Source organism: Macrobrachium rosenbergii, chromosome 6 (assembly GCF_040412425.1).
Source record: "Macrobrachium rosenbergii isolate ZJJX-2024 chromosome 6, ASM4041242v1, whole genome shotgun sequence".
Lineage (NCBI taxonomy): Eukaryota > Metazoa > Arthropoda > Malacostraca > Decapoda > Palaemonidae > Macrobrachium > Macrobrachium rosenbergii.
This window is the reverse complement of record NC_089746.1, coordinates 47,598,361-47,619,850: the sequence shown is the minus strand read 5'-3', so window position 1 is coordinate 47,619,850 and position 21,490 is coordinate 47,598,361. Positions and strand designations below refer to the sequence as shown.

Below are 21,490 nucleotides of genomic sequence, written 5' to 3'. Positions count from 1 at the left end.
AACACTACTTGGTTTACTTCTCAGGCTGAAGGAAAATCAGTTGAGTGCAAAATAAATTAGACAAATGCATAAAACATGATATCGATTACTACTCCTTGACCCATTGCTAGAGTCCAGAAGGAAACCTCACCAACAGGATTAGGTTGGCCCAGAAACATCACCTCCTCCTGACACGTCAGGCAAGACTAGACATCCTATATTAGGTTAGCTTTCATGTGGACATGATACTGTCATCAGTCACTCACCCAGTTTGTTCTCCTGCCATTATAAAACTATGGTCCCTAGCCTACTGGAGTTCCCCCCCTGAATGTTAGCTAGATAGAGGGATAGAATATAGGATTTAGGCCAAAGGCCAAGCACTGGGACCTGTGAGGTCAATGAGTGCTGAAATGGAAATTGACAGTAAAAAGGTTTGAGACTAAAATGGTGTGATGATATGGATTAAACAAGCAATCAGACCACAATGAACATAAAACATGCTCTTTTGGTAAAACTACAGGATAACTCCACACAGACTATTACCTTGGAAATTGATTTGTCTTATACAGTATTTTTAGTGTTGCTGATGAAGGAGGTGGTGTTGTTTATTGTCAGTCGATTATTATTAACCTCATATCTACCTAACATGGTTGGGGACCCTTTGAAAATGCGGGGTATAGGGTGGGGAAATCGTTGGAAGAAAAATTGGGCTGCCATGTCATTGATATGGAATGGTTCCGCATATGCGCAAGTCGTTAGGAAGCCATATGTTTAAGAAGAGTTGGCTATGGAAGCTTATTATAAAAGGAGGAACTATACTAACCTAACATATCCCTACCTAACCTAACCTAGCGGGCCATGTTACTTAGCCAGGGGGCTCCGAGGTCCCTGGGCCCCCTAGTGAAGGAAATTCCACTTTATACCAAAAGCTCCCCTATAAAACTGCGTATGCGCGACAGCATTCCAGGATGGCCAGTATACAACTTTTGGTTAATTACAGTCGACAGACAAAAAATAAATATAAATTCTTGATAACACAATCAAAATACTACAGGAAAAATCAATTTCCAAAATAATACGCCATGCGGAGCTGTTGCTTAGTTCTACCCACAAACATATCACTTCTGATGTTAATTACAGGTTAATTACTGTCGACCGACAAAAAATAACGGTAAATTGTTAATAAGCAACCACAATATTGTTGAAAATGTCAATTTTCAAGGTAATACCCGATGCGTAGCACCCCCATAGTTCTACGGCTTTTTTTTTATGGTTAGAATACGGCAAAACACACCTTAGGGTAACCTAACCTATCTCACTGCCTAACCTAACCTACCGAAGGGTTCACTCCTACCTCAGTTGCTGCTCCTTTTTGACATCCACTTCAAGTGCCGGGAAGTCGATAGAAAGAAGAGCCACCAGGGAGTTGACCACTTCTATCCCCGACAGTATTCTCAGTATGACCTTACGTCCCGCAATGCATTCCTCGGAGTGATCCAGGGGCGCGATCAGGCTCATCCGAACGAGACATGGCAGGATGGGACGGATCTCTTCCTCCCTGCAGAAGGCTAAGGTGTGGATGTCGGACTTCTCGATGGCCTTAAACACTCGAGGCGACACTGGAACCGTTATTGGAGGCATGACGCTCGAGGTAGTTGGAGCGTAATTGTCCAATTTAATCACATTTTACGTCCAAAACGGGGCAAAGCGACAGAGTTCGCAAGCGTACGGATATACGTTTAACTACTACAAGCCAGCCCAGCAGACTGACGTCCCAGCAAATGATGCCGAGTCTGAACTTTGATAACTTTCGCTTCTTCTTCTTCCATTCCTTATTCTTTTTTTATATTTTGGGATAGGGACTCCTTTAGTCGGTCCCTTTATTATTATTATTATTATTATTATTATTATTATTATTATTATTATTATTATTATTGTAAAAAATTAGTTTGACGCTGGTGTAGCTAAGCGACCCTCACAGGTCGCCAATCTTTATCTGGAAAATTTTGATTTAAATCCATGAGATTACTTCGTTCACTTGGAAAAAAAAGGAAGGAAGCCGACTCTGTTACGTTAATACCTGTAATTGCAAAAAGAAGAAAGGGAGATATACCGTGGCCACGGATATACGCATTCCACTATGTTGCTGAATGCCAACTGGTAGATCATGTTTGCTGTTACTGTTTCTTCCTTTTTCTAAGATCCCACTCCGCCGAAGGCTTCTAATAATTGCCGGTGCACTTTTCAAAGCTAGATGGAAATATCCGCCGATTGCCAAACACGGTATTAAATTGTAACTTATATCTAATTTATGTAAGGATGTAACACTGCAACAATATCCTTTAGCAAATCCTCAGGGAAGAAAAAATGCTAACACCTTGATTAGGAAACAAATGCATAAAAATACAAGTTATCCTTAAGGAGACAGATGACAACAAGCAATAAGCTCAGTCCCACGAAACTTAATGCTAAGTGGTCGGATATCATTTCTTCGTCTGCACCAATTCTCGGAGGAGTTCTCCCGGTGCAGGTCGCTAAAGTTGACGACGGGTGACAGAGAGGGGGCACGGAGCCCCCAGATGAGTGAGTCCCTGGGAGGCTGGGATCACTGCTTGATCCCAATGCTAGGATGACCCTCGCCTGCAAATTTTAATACAAGGCTCCCATATGACACAAATTTTGAGGGGACTCGTTCAGACAATCATGTCTAATAATGGACGTGAAAAAAAAAACGTTGACCCTATTGTTTGTATTCTGTCCCGGTGTCTTCATCAAATGAGTTATCATTAACAAAACAGAGAAAGAAAGGAGTAAAAGGCGTCGGACTTTAATAGAAGGAAGGTTGGAGACTGAGAGAGGAAAGAGTTTCAACTATGTCTAATGTACGAATTAGGAGAAATAAAAGGAAAGAAAAGTGGGACATTTGTAGCAATCGCACAGATTTCATTAACTTGATTATACTATTGTTAAGGTTATGTTGTTAGGGAAGCGCATTTTTTTTTACTGAATAAACTCGTACCAAATTAAGAGATAACCAAGTCTATAGATAACAGTTTTCAATTTTCTTCCTGCCCACCCCTTGAGTGATAAATGTATTCATCCTAAAACACATAATTTAAAATCATCTTCAGTCACTGGAATCTACATGCTCTGCCACAATATATGCTGGACTTCACTGGATCAGGTATATATATCTTATTTAAAATTTTCGAGCATAAGGGCAAGAATATAGGATTGGCTTAACAGCACATGGTAGGGTTATGGGTAAGGCGAATTTCTGTTGGTCAGCATGTGGGAGTAGCAAGATGCATAATTTTTTTTTTTTTTTTTTTTCGTCGTGCCTTATGGGGGAATCGTGATTTCCGGCCCTTGCTGCCTATCTTGAGTAATGTAAAATAAATCCGGGATTAATACTGCATTCGGGCGCGTTTCTCCTAAAATGATGTTATTTATCTGCCTAGTATAGGGCCATTGATATCGGTGTCTCCTTGTAGAGGGAAGAAGGATTGCTATTGTTGGGGGCTAAGTAGAATGTGTGCTATTTGTAGACTATGGATACAGGATCCCAGTGGTGCTATTTTGGATATTTCTCAAGTTGCATCCGAAGAATTGGCGTTTGGGCATGGTCATAGGTGTCCACATAGTGCTGGGAGATGATGCCACGTTATGATGGGCTTGCAAATGCCACATAGGATTGTTGTGGTTTACCTTAATAGCTGCAGAGGGCTTCAAACACACACACACACACACACACACACACACACACACACACACACACACACACACACATATATATATATATATATATATATATATATATATATATATATATATATATATGTGTGTGTGTGTGTGTGTGTGTGTGTGTGTATATATATATATATATATATATATATATATATATATATATATATATATATATATATATATATATATATATATATATATATGTGTGTGTGTGTGTGTGTGTGTGTGTGTGTGTGTGTGCGTACATGAACAAATAAAATTTAGGGAACGCGTTATTAGGCAAATGTAGACACCTATATCATGATTTTTTCTCCCACGACTAGAAAGAAAATTCTGTCATTATTCAAGTTTAAACTTGCAATCTCTAGAAAAATAATAGGCATAAAATGCATTTAATAGGACAAAAGGAGAAACAAGGAAAATATGTACTTTAAAGTGTACAGTTTTTAATTTATCATAATTTCAACATTAGTAATCAGATCATGCCAGGCAACGTCTAGGAAGGGCTGTTACATAGGAAAGAGTTTTCGTCGTCTTGCGGTGTAAACATGCACAAACGCGTGGTTGCTCTTTAGTGATGTTCATCCTTCTGCTGTTTTTACTTGCGTACTAGTTATAATTTTAAATTTTCGACCTTGTCAGTGATTTCATCTAGAGTGTGTGTGAAGATAAATTGTTGGAAATTAGTAATACCAACGATGAAGCCCGTATCAGATGACATCACATTGGTCCCCAACTACCATGGCATAGCCTAATTCCTCGTTGTAAATTTTTGACGTGAAATAGGTGAGCAGTAGCACGACAAATTAGTATATTTCTAAAAACATGAATAATATTATTTATTTTCCGGCAATTGCCGCTTAGCAAATCGAACATACCCTATCTGGACTGGGATGAATCTTAAGCTAGACTATGTTAGGCTGCCGTGCCCTGTATTGGTCAGAGGGTCTTTGGCGTCCCCATTCCCAAATGCGATATCGTGAATAGAATAATGATGTGTGTGCCCCCCGGCCAGGTCAGGGCATGGTGCCCCAAGTTAAATTAGGAAGGTAAGGTCTGGTTAGGTCAGGACACAGCATTCTGGGAAAGGTTAGGAATTCTCAAGCCTACCCTCTGTTGGAAGGTTAGTGCCCCGTCGTCATTATGTAAGGTTCTTTGCAGCGTCCCTTTGGCCCCTAGCTGCAGCCCTTTTCATTCCTTCTACTGTACTTCCATACGCACTCTCTTTTTCCATCCTTTCCACCGTAGGCTATCCTAACAATTTATTTGTAGTGCAAGGTTTTCCTCCTGTTACACCTTTCAAACCTCTTCACTGTCACTTTCCATTTCAGTGCTGAATGACCTCATAGGTCCTGTACTTTTAGTGTTGGTGAGGAAGGAGGTGGTGTTCTTTATTGTCAGTCATTTATTATTAACTTAATATCTCGATCCAACATGGTTGGGGACCCTTTGGGTGGGGGAGATCGCTGGGAGAAAGACCGGGCTGTCATGTTATTATGGAATAGTTCCACATGTGCGCAAGTCATTAGGGAGACATATGTTCAAGAAAGGATTGGCTAAGGAAACCTATTATAAAAGGAACTATACTAACCTAATGTACCCTAACCTAACCTAACCTACTATGCTATGCATAACACTGCACACGTGTGATAGCATTTCAGGATTGCCAGCATACAGTTCTGAGATTAATTACAGTCAGCCGCCAAAAAATAACAGTAAATCCTTGATAAACAACCAAAATAAGAAAAAGTCAGTTTCCAAGGTGATACCCCCTGTGGAGCTGTTCTATAGTTCTACCTTCCATTCATTCTCACGCCTACCGGTCTCCTTACTCTGCATCCGCTCCTGTTATTTCTTTCTTTACTCACTGCTTTTTTGAGACCTTCCATGGAGCGGTTAGTTGACCATGCACAGATAGGCTAACAGCGAGTTGGTAAGGGCACCCCATGTGCATACAGTGCTGCATTTGAGCCTACTTGGTCACTAGGGTTTGTCTTCAAATTCTCCTCTAATTTTACCCCAATTTTATGCCTCTAGTGCATATAGGGATACCCTGATGCAACTTAACGTAGGGTGCCTTGTCCTACCTTACTTGTGACAGCATTCAGAAGTTAAGAGGGGTGTAGGCTACCCATTTTGGGGTAAAAAATTTGTATTTTAAAAGACAGCAAGAATTCTTCCTACAGCATTCAAGAATATATTATGACACAGCAAACGCTGCAGATCAGTGTGCCGACTGTTGGGGCCCCTAGGGGCACAGAATGTGTAAGGTGCAACTGGCCTGCATGGTGAGGTATGTCCTTATGTACTCAACCATAATGCTCATTTTACCCATTAAAAGTAAGTGATCAAGGTATGGAATCAGAACCTTTGGCAACTTTGGTTGTTTTGGTGATGACTGTAGGAACAGGCAGTTACTCAGTAAATAAGACTTCCAGTTGCTCTTAGTAAGAGGATGGGAAAGCATGTTGCTCCACAATTTCGCTCCATACATTCATGAGTCCCTTAAACTTTACAGGCCAGTATCTCAAAAGCTATTTTTGCAGTCACCATTTTGTAGAAAATCCAATATGTGCTCTATTTTATTGACACTTTGAAATTCTGTTGATATTACTTAGGCAATTGAATGGTCATGTTCAGATATTTACAAATATAAAAAGAGAATGAATATAAATGTGCTGTAACTGAATATTTTTTTATCTCATTCGGACTTGCATTATAACGTGGCCTCACTACATAGCATTTAGATAATTAAGTAAAACTTTTTATGAGGAAGCATTTAGACACTGTCAAACTATTCACAAAGAAATTAATTTATATTGACCAAATATTGAGGCTGCTACAACGAAAATAGTAAATATAACATTATGATGTCATGATTATATACGGTAAACCCCCATATTCACGGGGGATGCATACCACACCCCCTGCGAGTAGCTAAAATCCGCGAATATTTAAAACCCTTCTAAAAACTCTTAGACCTGCCTATTTTGATAGTTCAAACACAAAAAAAAAAACTAAAAATGCTTATAGAGGTATTATCCTACTTATGATGGGGTTAGGTTTCAAAAAACCTATTGTTTGTTGGAAAAAATATATCTCGAATATAGCTTAGCCTACACTAGGGTATTCAGTACCATGTATACATGTATGGTAGCATAGCCTACACTATAAAGTATACTCTATACATATACAGTACAGTAATTATTAATCTCAGCTAATTCTGGAGGTTTGTGCAGATTGACTTATGATAATGCAAAGAGAAATTGAATAACAAAACAAGAATTAGCTTAGCCTACACTATGGCATATCGTATACATATACAGTAGCCTAGCCTACATTATACTGCACTCTATATTCACTTATTAATATCATATTATACAAACATTAACATATAATGAATATGCATCTTTTCCATTAATATCATATACAAACATTAACATATAATGAATATGCATCTTTTCCATGGATCTTTTAAAATGTTATGCGTTGCTTCACTATATCCAATAATATTGTATATATTCTTATATCTCTTTTGTATTACAAATTGCGATCAGTGTTTTGGTTTGGAAATCGATAATGCGGTAAGTTTGTAAGTTTATTTTCCAAACACGTGTGTGTGTATTTAATTCAGTTCAGAGTGCTTTTCTCGCTTCTAGGAAGTTTCAAATGAATATTTCTAGATTTACAGTAAATTCCAGAGTGCTTTTCATGCTTCTAGTTAGTGTAAATGAATCTCTAGATACAGTAAACCCCTCCGTATTCGCAGACTCATGTATTCTTGGATTTCTCTGTGGAATGCATCTAGGCTACCCATTATTCGTGGAAAATTCACCCATTCGCTGTATATGTTACTGAGAAATATTCACTAATTACTGTATTTTCATATAATTTTCATGACTAAATGCACTTTTTGTGATAAAACTATTAAAATACTCAGTTATAAGCCTTTTTAAAGTTTTTTTTTTTGTGTTTAAACTATCAAAATAGGCAGTTCTAAGTGTTTTTGGATGCGGGTTTTAAGTATTCACTGATTCGCGGGGGGTAGGGGGTGCGGTACGCATCCCCCGCGAATACGGAGAGGTTTATTGTACTTATTTTTATGGGGCAAGGTTATTTTTCGTTATAGGGAGTGTTTTTAAGTGAAATTAGCTATTTTTTTCGTTAATGGATGACGTTGGCCATTTGGGGCCATGTTTGTTTTGTGTAAAAAAATCAAGATTCCGTTTGCTACTTTCACTTGATTTCGTCATAATACAAGCTTTACGTGTTTATCTTTTATCAGCATGAAAACAGCAGTAATATGTGTTCTTTCATGCCCAGCAGTTTTGATTAAAACACTTTCTCTCCAATTTTATTTACGGTCGAGCTTCATCCACGTTGCTGATGCACGATAATTTACAGTATAGTCATTAGCAGCTTGAACATTGTTTTCTCAGCTTCAGCTACAACTTGCAGCTTAAATTTAGCAGTATATTTCCTTGCCAGTCTTTTATCCATAGCGAATAAGAGTATAATGTAAAAATATATCAGTCCTATTCTACTTAATGTCATTTGTAACATAACTACGGTAATTTTTTCTACCGTACGATGGTTGAAATACAAGCAAATCAGCTGTTGTTATCCAATTTGGTTATAAGCAAAACAACAGTTTCTCGTTTGGTTGTTTATGGCAGTACGCAATTACACAAGAGTATACGTACTGACAATACTTTTATCATTCTCTTCTCTATTACTTTTTTAACTAGAAGATGGGATAAAGAGATGGAGGAAAAGAAGTTGGTACTAATTGCTATTGGTATTAATTGCTTACAACATCGCAAAATCGAATCATTGTAAGGTGAATTATCGTTATTGTAACTCGAGCACTACCAGGCTACCTGAATATTTTAATAGTTTTATCACAAAAAGTGCATTTAGTCATGAAAATGATATGAAAATACAGTAATTAGTGAATATTTCTCAGTGAAAATATACCACAAATAAGCGAATTTTCCACGAATTGTGTATATGTGTTCCATAGAGAAATCTGCGAATCAGTGAGTCTGCGAATGGTGAGAACACGAATACGGGGGGTTTGCTGTATTCATACATAAAAACAACAATAACTTGTATTTATATATGAAGTTTCAACCCTTAATTCACAAAAGTTTTTTTATGATTTTTTTACCCCAGAGTAGCTCTATTCCCCCTTAAAAGATTTACAGTATATTTATATGAAAACTTTAGCCTGTGGGTTACAGGCAATAGCTTTAGCTGTCATAACTTTACAATATCAACTGCAAAAGTATTTCATCATCATTGAATGTAGGTGCCTCTCATTAAATCTCAGTTTCTATTATTTTCTGTGGAAGAAAATTCTGCTTCTATACCAGCTAGTCTAGGGTAAATGGTATTCTCTGTAGAAAAATAAAGGAAAAATGTGTTATATGATTAGTTGCACATTCCACTTTATAATATACTAAAAAGTATCACTTGTTTTGTTGGAAAGATGGGTCAGTGTTCCATAAAGACCTCCATTTTGCCTTGTTTCACCATTATTTAGAGGAAGCAGTTTTGCTATTGCTTTAATAATATCCTTGACATTTTTTAAAAATACAATTTCTTTCACTTGCTGCTAAAAACATTTTTATTATTTTGAAATGACCTCAAAGCACTTTGAAAACTTAGGCAATACAGGTACTGTGAACTGGGAAAATGTAGTAGGCAAGGAGGTGATGGTGACAGTTTGATCTGGGTTACACAAATGATTTGTGAAGTATAGGAGCACCTCACTGAAAACTATTCTAACTTTCCAAGGACAGAAGTTACTTTTCCTGTAATGTCACACTCGTGAACTCTGTCTTTTAAGTGTTTTGATATAATATAAAGCCAGTACCACTAGTTCAGATGGAAATTCATAAAAGATGAGACTAGAAAGTGCTGTGTAGTGTATTTTGATTGTTAGGCTTAATACTGTCATTGGTTGTTGTTTATTTTTAGTGTATAGACTGTATATTTTTCAGCTACAGCCAAGATGAAAGGAAAAGCTGGTCGTCAGTCACACAAAGCCACCAACACCTTTGTGTTTCGTGGTTTTGGTGAAAAAGTGCGAGCATTGCGTGTCAGTGCCAGAAAATACCTGTTGCAACGTCCCCAGAACACTGAAGGTGAAAATACAACTTTTATTTATGAAGCAATATGCAAGGCTAAAGACCTGAATGTTACTCAAGAGTTCAAGGTACGTACCGCTGAGTTTTTTCAATTTCACATGATATTAATACATGGCCAAAAGAGAAGCCTCCTGTTTTAAATGGGTGTTAATTTCTGCTAATTAGTAAAGTAGGGTGTATGTAAATGAAATAATTGATAATTGTTGTTTGGGCAGAGAACCACCATATGACAATGGACTGTATGGGCTCACGTTACTGGTACTATGGTCAGGCTTTTAGTGGCGGGTTGCTTGTTGGAAACAACTACCATTGTGTAGGATACCATAGTACTTGGGAATTCCATAGTCGTCCAGCTACACTTGGCAATTACTGTGAGGGGTCAGGAGCACAAGATGTTCTTGTTTTATTCTCTTTTTCTCTCATATCCCTGAGATAATCACATGGAATAAATTGATATTCCTGCATGTTTTATATTGGTAGATTGCAGCATCATCTATGCCAGTATAATAGCAGATGTAAGGATAGATGTGTTACAGTTCACGCTGTTGGTGTCAGCCAGTAGCCCATATACCAGTAAGCCTCACCCATCATGAGTATGGTGACTATAGATGTGTATTTGGTCTCATGAGTTGACTTTTATTTGCTCTGGTTCAGAATTGGAGAGAAAAATGTCAAAAAACATATCGTCCTTGAATTTGTTAGGGAGAGAGTAGCAGTTTCTGTTGAGAAAGGAGAAGAAAGGTTCTGAGTCTGTCTGAAGTAATGATTTGTTTTGTTTAGGGACTAATGTAGCAAAGGAAATGTCATTTAGTAGATTAATTTGCAAGCTCCAAGTAGGAATCAAAACAGTAATTAAAGTGTAAGTTTATACAGTATTTATGAAGCAAAAGTTTTGAAAGTTTGTTTTACCTTGTCCCCGGGCTGGACTGCCCAATCTTGGCTAGTTATAGGAAGGGGAGTTGTGGCTAGTTATAGGAAGTGGAGTTGTGGTTTTCACCTTTCTCAAGCATAGGAGTTCATTGCCACACAGTAGAGGTTTCCTACCTTAGTTTTATTAATTTTGAATGGTCTACTTTAGTCTGGGGGTGTATAAAGTGTACATAAATACAGAAGTTATTTTAAAGGTATAATATTGTTCTAAAAGTTTTCAGGTGTTTGGCTTTGCTTTAAAGCTATATTGTTTATTTTCAGACATTTTTGCGTGAGCTGGGAAATGAAATACAGACGACTGGTCAGCTGGTAATTCATGAAAACCACATTGTTAGCTGTATATCAACGCACATTAGTAATCCTGACATGTCAGCTCTTCAGCCTGTGTGTGATGTTTTGGTAGCTTTTGCTAATGACCTTCCTCAAGAGTTTTACAGTAAACATTTCTATAACTTTTTGCCAAAACTCATTGCTCATTTATCTACAAAGGACCCAGAGGTGATTGAAACAGTGTTTTTGTGTATTGTATCCTTATTTGTTGTTTTACAGAAGTATCTTTATGAAGATTTTTACACTTTGTATCATGTGAACAAGTTCTCTCATCTCCTTTCCAAGTCATATCCTTGGTACATTAATGAGCTTGCTGCTCAGAGTCTTGGAGTGTTGGTTCGTAAGATTCCTAAGAAAAACTGGTTCATTTCTATGTCCCTGAGAAAACTCAAGAAAGATGAATCCCAGGTTGAAGGTTTGGGGCGTGTTTTTGCTTCCATGATGAAGTCAGATGTTATCCAACGACTTCATAGCTGTACTCCAAAGATATTAGGCAAATTATTGGAAACTTTAAGTGGCAGTGATGAAGTACCACAAGAACCAGCCTTGGAAACTGTGAAGTTCACCATGTCTTTATTGGCCAAATACATAACAACTCCTCATCCAGATAAGAATGTTGCATGGCAAACTTTGTGGAAGGAAGATAATTCTCTTGTGTGGCCAACTTTTTGGGACTGTATAAAAAGATTGGTTTCTCAGGATGATGCAGATACTCATCGTCATTTGAACTGTGTTTTGCAAGTTCTTCATGTCTTTTTATCCCATAAGCAAGGGGCATTGATAACAGATGTAAATGAGACAATGGTTAATTGTGTAAATGTACTTGAATCCCCCCTACCAGACACTGTCGGATATACAGTGACAGAAATTTTGGCAACCCTGCTAACAATACCTGCGGACAAACTTAATCATTCTGCCTTTAAGAGAATTGTCTCTTCATTTTTGTCCTGTAATTATTCTCTTGCCGTTAAACTGAGTTTTGTGAAGCAAGTTACCAACCTAGAAAGGTTTGATGGAGAAATACTTGATTTAGTTTTACCTTGTCTGGATTGTATGATGGGTAAGAGTGAAGATCAGGATATTGCTAGGAATATTGTAGAGTTAATTGCTGACATAACCATTCAGAAACGACCTCCTTGCACATCTGGGCAGGAACTGAGTACCTGGAATCCTTATCTGTTAAATTTTGCTGTTCCTGGTTTAAATGGAGAGATGCATATTGGCCAGTATATTGAGAAGGAAATAAAGAAAGGTATTTCTGAAAACCTTTCAAACCTTGAGGATTTGTGTGTGTGCTTACTTTGTATGCCTCATATAATGCATGTGAAAAACCAGAGATTTACTTCATATTTGACCAAGATATTGAACAATGCTATGTCTATGTTAAAAGATGAAGCACAGAAAGTAGTTGACACTGTCAAACCTTTAAGCAAGAAAAGGAAGTCTGAAGTATCAGTTCCAGAATTTGCTTTTGATATGAATGTAAAATCTGAAATTCCTTTGTTTGCAAGGCAAGTGTTATTTTTGATCAGTTTGGTGGTTGAAGTTATGTCACATACACTCTCAAAGGAAGATTTTCTTGCAAGTTTATGCCAGGTCAAACTTGAGGAACTGCTTAAGAAAAAACACCACTACAGAGAAAATGTGCATATCTTAAGAGCAGTTGATATTTATTTTACTGTTGCATCATCTGTGAATCATAAGAACATCATAAGTGAAGATTATTTGAAGGAAATTTATACATTTCTGGCTCCAGCCCTGACTTCATCAAACCCCCAGGTTCGTTTTTTAATTCTTCATATATTGTCATTGTTTCCTATAACCTTGGCTCCTTCAGAAAATGCTATTGATGATGTTGAGAGTGTTTTCCAAATTTTGTTGAAAGCCGAGTCTGTACCCATCACACCTTGGGAGTTTAGAGATCGCCTCCGTTTTATTACGATGGTGGACGCTGATCATTTGAAACCACATGTCCCTGTATCAGGAGATTATAATGAGGCTCCATTGTTATTTTTGATTGGGCAGTTATATACAAATTACCAGGACCTTTGGAATCCAGTTTTAAAGGCAATATCAGGCTTTGCTTATTCTATGCCACTTGATGTATTTTGGCCTCTTTGGTTTTCAAAGCTGAAAATAGCTTCTCATGCAACACAAGAAGTTTTACTTAGAAAGCAGGTAGATCCTGACCAAGATCTTCACCTATCTTGTAGCATCCTTGCTGATGTTGATTGCATATTAACACTGCATTCAGGTTATTCAAAATTACCATTAAAACCTAATCATTTGAATTTCCGTGACTTACTTTGGAGAGCAATGGACAAGTTCCCAGATATTTGTGAAAATAAAAACAGAGACTTGGTACCATTATTCTTCGATTTCTTGGAGAAAGAATTTTTTCCTGTAGATTTTACTGTGGCACCAACACAAGATATTACTTTTGAACGAGGGCAGCAAGAGTTTGTAAGTAGTGGAAATGATGATGTATCACAGCAACATGAGGAAAGGACAGAAATAGGTAAAGATCTAGGAAACTTGGAGGAAGATGAAGGCACTGCTGAGTATCCTAGAAGAGCATCAGTCAAGTCACTCAGTGAACAACTTACACTTTTCTCCAGATTTCATAACCCAAGGATGCTTGCTCAGTCAAAAAAGCTGGAATCTATGTACCTAGAACTGTTAACGCACCCTTCACCTTCACTTCAAAAGCTATCCTTTGACTGCTTGTTAGGTTATAATCATGCTTTTTTAACTCCATACAAAGATCATATGTACAAATTACTAGATGACAAGTCTTTCAAGAATGCTTTAACACTATTTTCAATTGATGGGTCAGAGAAGACATTAGATGATGAACACAGAAAAGATTTCATGCCATATCTGATGAGAGTACTGTATGGAAAAATGCACTTCAAAACTGGCTCTAATAGTGCAGGAAAAGGTAGGATTAATGTTCGCAAAGCTGTAATTCTACGATTTTTAGCTGGTGCTAGTGAGGAAGAGTTTCAGACATTTCTTGACTTGGCATATGATGTCATACTTGGTCATCTTAATGGATCAGCTTTAGATATTGTTAACAGAAGTAGAGATGGTCTGGACCTCAAGAATGTTGTGCCACTTAATAGACTGCAAGGAGCACTCTCCACTATGGAAAATATTATTGAAAGAATTGCAAACAGAATGACTCTAAAAAGATCTTTACTTCTGAAAGTAATTATATTCATAGCAAATTTATCATCTCTGATCCTTGAACGACGTTCTGAAATAAAGAAACGCCATGTTTCTTATTTGAAGCATATCAGACAACAGGCTCAAAAACAGATTGTGAGTTTCTTTTCACTTATTGAAGATTATGAGTGGCACCCCAATGAAATTGATGCTGTGTTTGAAACAATGGTTTGGCCTAATTTGAGACGTTTACCAGATGAAGGCCTGTCATCTCCTGTTCCACTTTTGAATTTGCTTGAGTGTTGGGCTGAAAATCCAAGGTTTTTCCCATTACTAGCCAAGGTTCATGTGGATGATGTTACGCTGACGCCACTGACTTATGTTGTAAAGCTTGTTTCTAATGAGAAGTGCAGTAGTAAGGTAAGAGCTGTTGTTTTCAGCATGGTAGAAAAGCTTCTTACTCTGAAAGATCACGAGGAAACCACATTAAATGAAAATGATGAAGCCCTTCCTTTAGTTGTTTGTCCTCCTTTAGTGGAGGTGAAGAGATTAATGTCACAAGATGGCCTCACACAACAGAATTATGGTTCTGCCCTCCTTGTGCCTCACTTGGAAGGGCTGTTGCAGAGCATGAAAATACTAATAACAAATCTTAGCAAAGGCATTGTAGTTACACAGAGGGACTTGACAATTCTTAGCAGTTTAACAGAATGGTTTACTGACAAAGGCGTAAGTGAAGAACTTTTGACACTAATAATTCCTCTTATTGTAAATAAGCATGTTAAGAAAGCTGAGGTCATTGCACAACTGCTTACAACATGCTCTTATTTGCTTCCTGTTATTGATGACAGTAAGCAGTTTGTGCGTCCCTTAATCTCCCAGTTTGGTTGCTTAGTGGACCGAGCATCCCGTGATGCATTGTGCAAAGCTTTAACTGCCATAGCTTCTAAGAATCCTGAATATAAGGATATTGCAGACTTAGCAGCCAACCTCAATTCTTGGAATCCAAAGTTCGTTGATGACGTTGATTATGATCGTAGATTAGATGGCTATAGACAGATGAATGAGTATTGTAAAGGTACAGAAAATATATCCATTGATTATTGCCAATTTTTAGTGTATAGCTGCATGTATGTCATATCTCATATTAATGACACATCATTGCGAGATGTGTCACGCCTTTGCTTGGATCAGTTTATTGATATGTGTGTGAGGTTGCAACCAGTTTACCCATCTGAAGTGAAGCAAGTTTTGATTGACAGATTATTATCCTTGGTGAAGAGTGGACTGAAAAACCCCAAAGATGAAGTAAGAACTGACATTTTTTTCGTTCTTCAGAAAATCGTTCATAAATGTCACTCATTGTATGATAAACTAGAAGACCTTTACAAACTTGCCAGTGAGGCAGATGATGATGCTGACTTTTTCAGTAACATGATGCACATTCAGAGGCACAGGCGTTCACGGGCAATGATGAGGCTTTCAGATAAGTTGAAGAATGGCTCTCTCAGTCTTTCAGTAGACACCATCACTGAATACCTCTTGCCTGCTTTCAGAGTTTACTTATTCAATGATGCTTATGCAAAGGATGATCATTTAGTACAAGCAGCAGTTCGCTGCATTGGTGCTTTTGCTCTACATTTACCTTGGCATGCTTACATGAGGCTGTTGAAAACATACTTGGATATGTTCAAGAAGATAAATTTGAAATATCTCAAGGTTTTAGTTAAAATTCTCGAGTTATTGATTGATGGTTTCCATGAAGAGGTAGAGGAAGTTATAATATTGGAGCAAAAAGAAGGAAAAAATCTCAAGGAAAACACGGGGGTGAAAGGAAATGACAAATTGGTGATAAAGGAGTCTACTGTAACTAAGAATAAAGAGTTATTCAAGAAAGATACAAATGAAACTTTGTGTGTGGAGGAAGGGAGTGAGAAGGTGATTGAAGGAAAAACAGAATATAAAGAGGTTGAGACTGCTGATCTTCCTTTGATGCTTGATGGAGAGTTACTTAACAGACCCCAGAAAATTTACCTTGCTCTTGTGAATAATATCATCCCACAACTGAAGAAAACTTTGGTTGTGAGAACTAGATCTGATGCAAAACACAAAGTGAACAAAAGTAAATTTCCTGAAGATGATGACATTAAACGTATTCCATTAGCATATGCTCTCATTAAGCTCATGAAAAAGCTTCCATCAAAGGTTCTTGATTCTAATGTAAGTAGTGTGCTCATGAAAATGTTGACTTTCTTGAAGAGCCAGTCTCAAGCTATACGAGATGAAGCTCGCAACATGCTAGTGAAAATCATGACGGAATTGGGCGGAAAATACTTACCATGGCTTGTCAGTGACTTACGAAGCATTCTAACAAAAGGGTTCCAAACCCATGTTCTTGTATTTACCCTTCATTCTGTATTGTCACACATTCGGCCAGAATTAAGAGGATCTGACATAGATACATGTCTGTTAGACATGATAGAAATTTGTAAAGATGATATCTTAGGTCTACAAGCTGAAGAGAAAAAAGTAGCAAAGATAACAACAAAAGTGAAAGAAGCAAGGAATGACAAGAGTTATGCAATTCTGAGTTTTACAGCAGAATTTGTTTCAGCACAAGCTCTTGCTGATCTTTTCTTACCTTTGAAAGAAGTTCTTGCCTCAACTCAGGATAGGAAAGTAGTCAATAAGATAATTAAATGCATGGATGAAATAGCATCTGGTATAGAAAAAAATGAAAACATTACCCTTACACAGAAATCTGTTTTCATTTATGGAATCTTAAATGAAAAGTTAGTTCTCCTTACTGGCAAAGGAAAAAAGACAAGTAGTGAAGGAAAAGGGGAGAAGATTCAGCCCTCTGATTGTTATTTGCTTGAGCCTGAGCCCAAAAAAGCAAGACTTGTCCCAAAAACAACATTTGAAACTACATCTTTTGTGTTTGTTGAATTTGCTCTTAAACTTCTTGCAAGTTTGCTGCGAAGAGAAAAGTTTAATCCACAGGAAGAAAACCATACAAAATTACTTGATCCATATTTAGAAGTCATGGAAAATTGTCTCAGATCTGAGCATCCTGATATTAGTATGCTTGCACTGAAGTGCATCACTCTTCTTGTCAAGTACCCACTTCCATCTTTAAAGAAGCAGCTTGTTAATGTTTGTAGTGAGATGTTTGTTATTTTGCACAAATTTTCTTCCTCAGAACTAGCAAAAGGAAAAGTTTATGAACTTTTACAGCTGACATTCAGGACTTTGGCATTCATCCTCAAAACTGTTGAAAGTTATTCCTTGACCTCTGAGCAAGTGCGTGTATTGCTACAGTATGTCCAAGAATCCCTGGATGACAGCAGTCATCAGACAATAGTTTTTGCTGTCCTACAAGCTGTTTTAGCAAGGAAGATAGATGCTCCAGAGCTTCACGAACTCATGGAGTCTGTGAAGAAAATGAGCATTTTATGTACACGACAGTATGCTCTTAACCAAGCCAGAGTAACTTATTACTCGTACTTGTTAACATATCCAATGAAAAAGAAGAAAATAATAACTGAAATCCATTATTATTTAGGCAATTTATCATATTCTATTGAAGAAGGTCGACTTTCTGCCCAGTTGTTCATTAATGGAGTTATTACTAATTTCCCTGTAAAATTGTTCACCAAGGAGCTGGAGACGAACTTTTGGTTGAAGATATCAGAGCAAATTGTCAAAGAGCAGTGCAAAGAAAACAGATCTTTGCTTCAAAAGTCAATGAAGATATTATTTGAAAGATCAGAGAGGAAGTCATATTTGATTGAGCTGTGTATGAAATTGCTGGGTAAAGATGATGAAGACATAGAATCATGTGCTGTGGCCATACAGTTAAGCTGTAAATCCTTAAGTGCATTTCTTGATGTGTCAATAAAGAAATTACCCAAAAACATGGTAACAGAGGTTGCTCCCAAAATAGTTTCTCTTTTAAACCCATCAAGATTCAATGCTCAGATGAAGGGAAGCACTCTTCAGGATGATGGTTCTTGTGATGGGCCTGCAGTCAGTCAGTTGCAAGAGGTTGACAATGCGTTGGTGATGTTGCTGGAAGTGTTGACCAAACTTGTATCACTGTATTTAACAAGTTCAGAATGGAGTGAAAATATTGATGACAGCATGTGGATATATATTCAGTCCTTATTATTCTATCCACATATTCAAATACGTTTGAGTTCAGCAAGTCTGATTGGACAGTTATTGGCTGCTAATCCTGTGGATGGTTCAAAAATTCCAGTTGTTTGCTCCACTACAGATAAAGCACGTTCACTTGTGCTTGATTTATGTGAAGTTCTACAAACTCAGGCAGGAATGGATTTAGCTGCAATGATGCAGTTATCATTGGCTGTTGTAAGAAATCTGATTTATTTGGTACGAAATTCTTGTCGAGTGTTGCTTAGAAGACCTAAAGTTGCTGATGAATGTGGAAATGAAGAAGATTTAGAAAACAGACTAGAGGAAACTAAAGATGTTAGAGAAAATATTGAGGAAAATAAAGATGATCCTGTTGTTACCAGTGCTCTGTGGGTGATCCGTCATGTTGGAAATATAGCTTACAAAGAGCTACAACTAAGTGGCAAAACTTACACTGTCGTGCGTGAAGCTCTGTTGAACTTGATAGCAGGAGTAATTGTTGTTGTGGGGGAAAAACTTGTGTTTCCAGACCTTCTTTCTTATATCATTAAACATCTTGCTAGGGAACTTTCAGATGATAGAACTTCAGAAAAGCTTGCTCAGTGCACTCAAGATGTAGCAAATTTAGTAAAAGATCACATTGGTGTGGAACTGTACACACGTCACTTTACTGCAGCTCAAGTTAAACTCTCAAAGAAGAGACATGAACGAAAGGCTCATGAACAACAGCAACGCCTTGTTGATCCACACCGCTTTAATAAAAAGAGAAAGAAGAAGCGCTTAGCAAGATCTGTGTCCAAGAAAGTTGCTCTTGCAGAGAAGAAAGGAAAAGTGATGAGCAAGAACAAGATAGCAAAGCTGAGAGCAAGTGCATTTGTTACAGAGTGATGTGACTGGTGTTATTTAAATACATACTGTACACCAAAATGTGCAAATTTATTAATGAATGACTAGAGGAGTTCCTTGACCAATGTTTAATTTGTCAGGTAACCTGTATTTTATACACAGGCCTGTATAGTTTAAATTTTGCATTATGTATAAATGGTTTATATATTCTTAATAAATCTATAAAGTGTACTGTATTTCAGTATTTATTTTTGTATCCATGGTTTAATTTTGGAAGAATTATCTTTTGATAGTAATCACAAGGAAAGGCAACTGTTTTGAGATATATCATTTCACCACAACCAACCAGATATGTACTCACATTCATGGTCTCAAATATCACCGATCTTCCTGTTTAATAGACTGAAGTATGATGGTGGGTATCTTTGCATCGGTAACCTACTTCATACTTGATAAGTTTAGAGTGCTATCCAGATTTATTTGGAAGATTGCATTACTTAGCATTACTGTAGCCATTTTTACATTAGTCATTTGTTATTCATCATTCTTTCAACATTTAAAACTCAAAAGTAGGTTTCCTGTGAACCAGTCGCCTGAATTCTACAGTGCGCTGTGAATGAAGGTTAAGGTGACTGTCTTTAATTACATACTGTATTTTTGATAGTGTAGCCACTGCTTGTCCTCAAGGGAGTTACTCTCATTGTCCATTAGAGCCTCTGTAAGATGGACTATCTAATATCAAAGAATTCTCTTTTAGTCAGTCTCAGCCAGTATTAGTGCATGTTGATACTTGATTGAGTAAAGGACCCAAGATAAGAGGGCTCTTTCTCTTATCTACAGCGATTACCTCGGTTCTCAGTTCCTATTGTTAACCTGCAAGAAGTAGCTGAATGGCTTTAGTTGCCCCAGTGCTTGGCATGTATGCCTAAAATCTATAAATCGATCAATTAATTGCCATTTTAGACCTGGCACCACAAATAGCACTTTGTACGTCGGCCATCACTGTGTCAACGACATACCATGTGAGACCTATCTTACCCGTTACTTTCATAGTCTCTGCAGCATCAACACGTCCATCGTCAAACGGTCATCGTAGAATAACCAAAACTCAGTAGCAAACTAAGTGCTTAGTATTAAGTCCCAGTGAAAAGTTTTAGAAACTGTTTAGCTGGTAGATTATTTCGTGAAGTAAAAAACTGGCTTCTCTCATGAATACCACAGTAATTATCTAGGCCATGTCCTATTTACGCTACAACATGGGGGAAAAAAATATTCGCTATTGTCAGCTGTAGCTGACTACTATTTATTGCCCAAATCTTGAATTAAATGAAATCAATTGTTTGGTGTAATATTTAATTGCCATACTGAAAGAATTTTGTGAAAATGTTCCCCAATTATTATTAATATCAGGGAACTTGTATCAAATTATACAAAGTTTTTCCCTTCACGCAATTACTTTGCCGATAGCGGCCTTCTACAGAAATTGTTTAGCCGACAAACAGTGCTGTTCTTGAAGGTCATTAATATATGCCATTCTTACCTTAGTAATTATCATAGGTTACTTAATAGATAGGCTGGGCTACTTCATTTAGATTAGTTGACTAGTAGGCTAGCTGACCGTTCGTATAGACTACGCTAGCCAAAAACTGGCTTCTAACCGCGTTCAACTTTCAAATCTTGAAGTAAATGAAATCAGTTATTTGGTGTAATATTTAATTGCCATACTGAATGAATTTTGTGACAATGTTCCCCAATTATCATTAATATATAAGGGAACTTGTATCATATTATATGATGTTTCCTTCATATATATTGCTCTGCTGATGGCATTTTTGCTAGGAAAAACAATGGCGCTATCTTTTTACCTTCTTAATTATTAAAAGATTACATTTTAATATATGGGGCATTGAAGTTGTACTAATTTATGAATCTATCTTATGGGAAAATTTCTCTTTGGCATAATAGTTTCATTGAAGGAAGTAGCCTAGACTATTGGGCTACATACTAGTGGATTTTCTTATGTAGCCTGTAGCCTTAAGTGTGATCTATGTGGCCTAGACTATAAGATAAAGTGAGAACCCTTTAAAGAGGAAGTCTCCTATTCTTAGCCTAGACTGAACTAACCTAGACAAGATAAAGCAGTAGTCTAGGCTAGGTGTATACAGTACAGGACGTTAGTT

General features: G+C 37.3%; 2 protein-coding genes across 2 annotated transcripts in view; one reads left to right on the top strand and one right to left on the bottom strand.

Annotated features, from left to right (window-relative positions):
* IntS2 (integrator complex subunit 2) overlaps positions 1-1,802 on the bottom strand; it is a 29,117-nt gene extending 27,315 nt beyond the window's left edge. Inside the window, exon 1 of the mRNA XM_067105735.1 lies at positions 1,334-1,802. Within this exon, the coding sequence (XP_066961836.1) occupies positions 1,334-1,620 (287 nt within the window). The 5' untranslated portion in view covers positions 1,621-1,802. The remainder of the gene's footprint in view (positions 1-1,333) is intronic.
* Positions 1,803-4,241: 2,439 nt separating this feature from the next.
* Positions 4,242-19,546, top strand: LOC136839518 (small subunit processome component 20 homolog). Its single transcript, XM_067105698.1, has 3 exons — positions 4,242-4,512; positions 9,732-9,946; positions 11,070-19,546. The coding sequence occupies exons 2-3, from the start codon at positions 9,743-9,745 to the stop codon at positions 19,350-19,352; spliced, it is 8,487 nt and encodes a 2,828-aa protein (XP_066961799.1). The 5' UTR covers positions 4,242-4,512; positions 9,732-9,742; the 3' UTR covers positions 19,353-19,546.
* Positions 19,547-21,490: the final 1,944 nt, after the last annotated feature.

Coding starts and splice junctions, on each gene's coding strand:
- LOC136839518 (XM_067105698.1), top strand. CDS start 9,743: ATGAAAGGAAAAGCTGGTCGTCAGTCACACAAAGCCACCAACACCTTT. Junction 9,947..11,069: donor ATGTTACTCAAGAGTTCAAG/GTACGTACCGCT, acceptor GTTTATTTTCAG/ACATTTTTGCGTGAGCTGGG.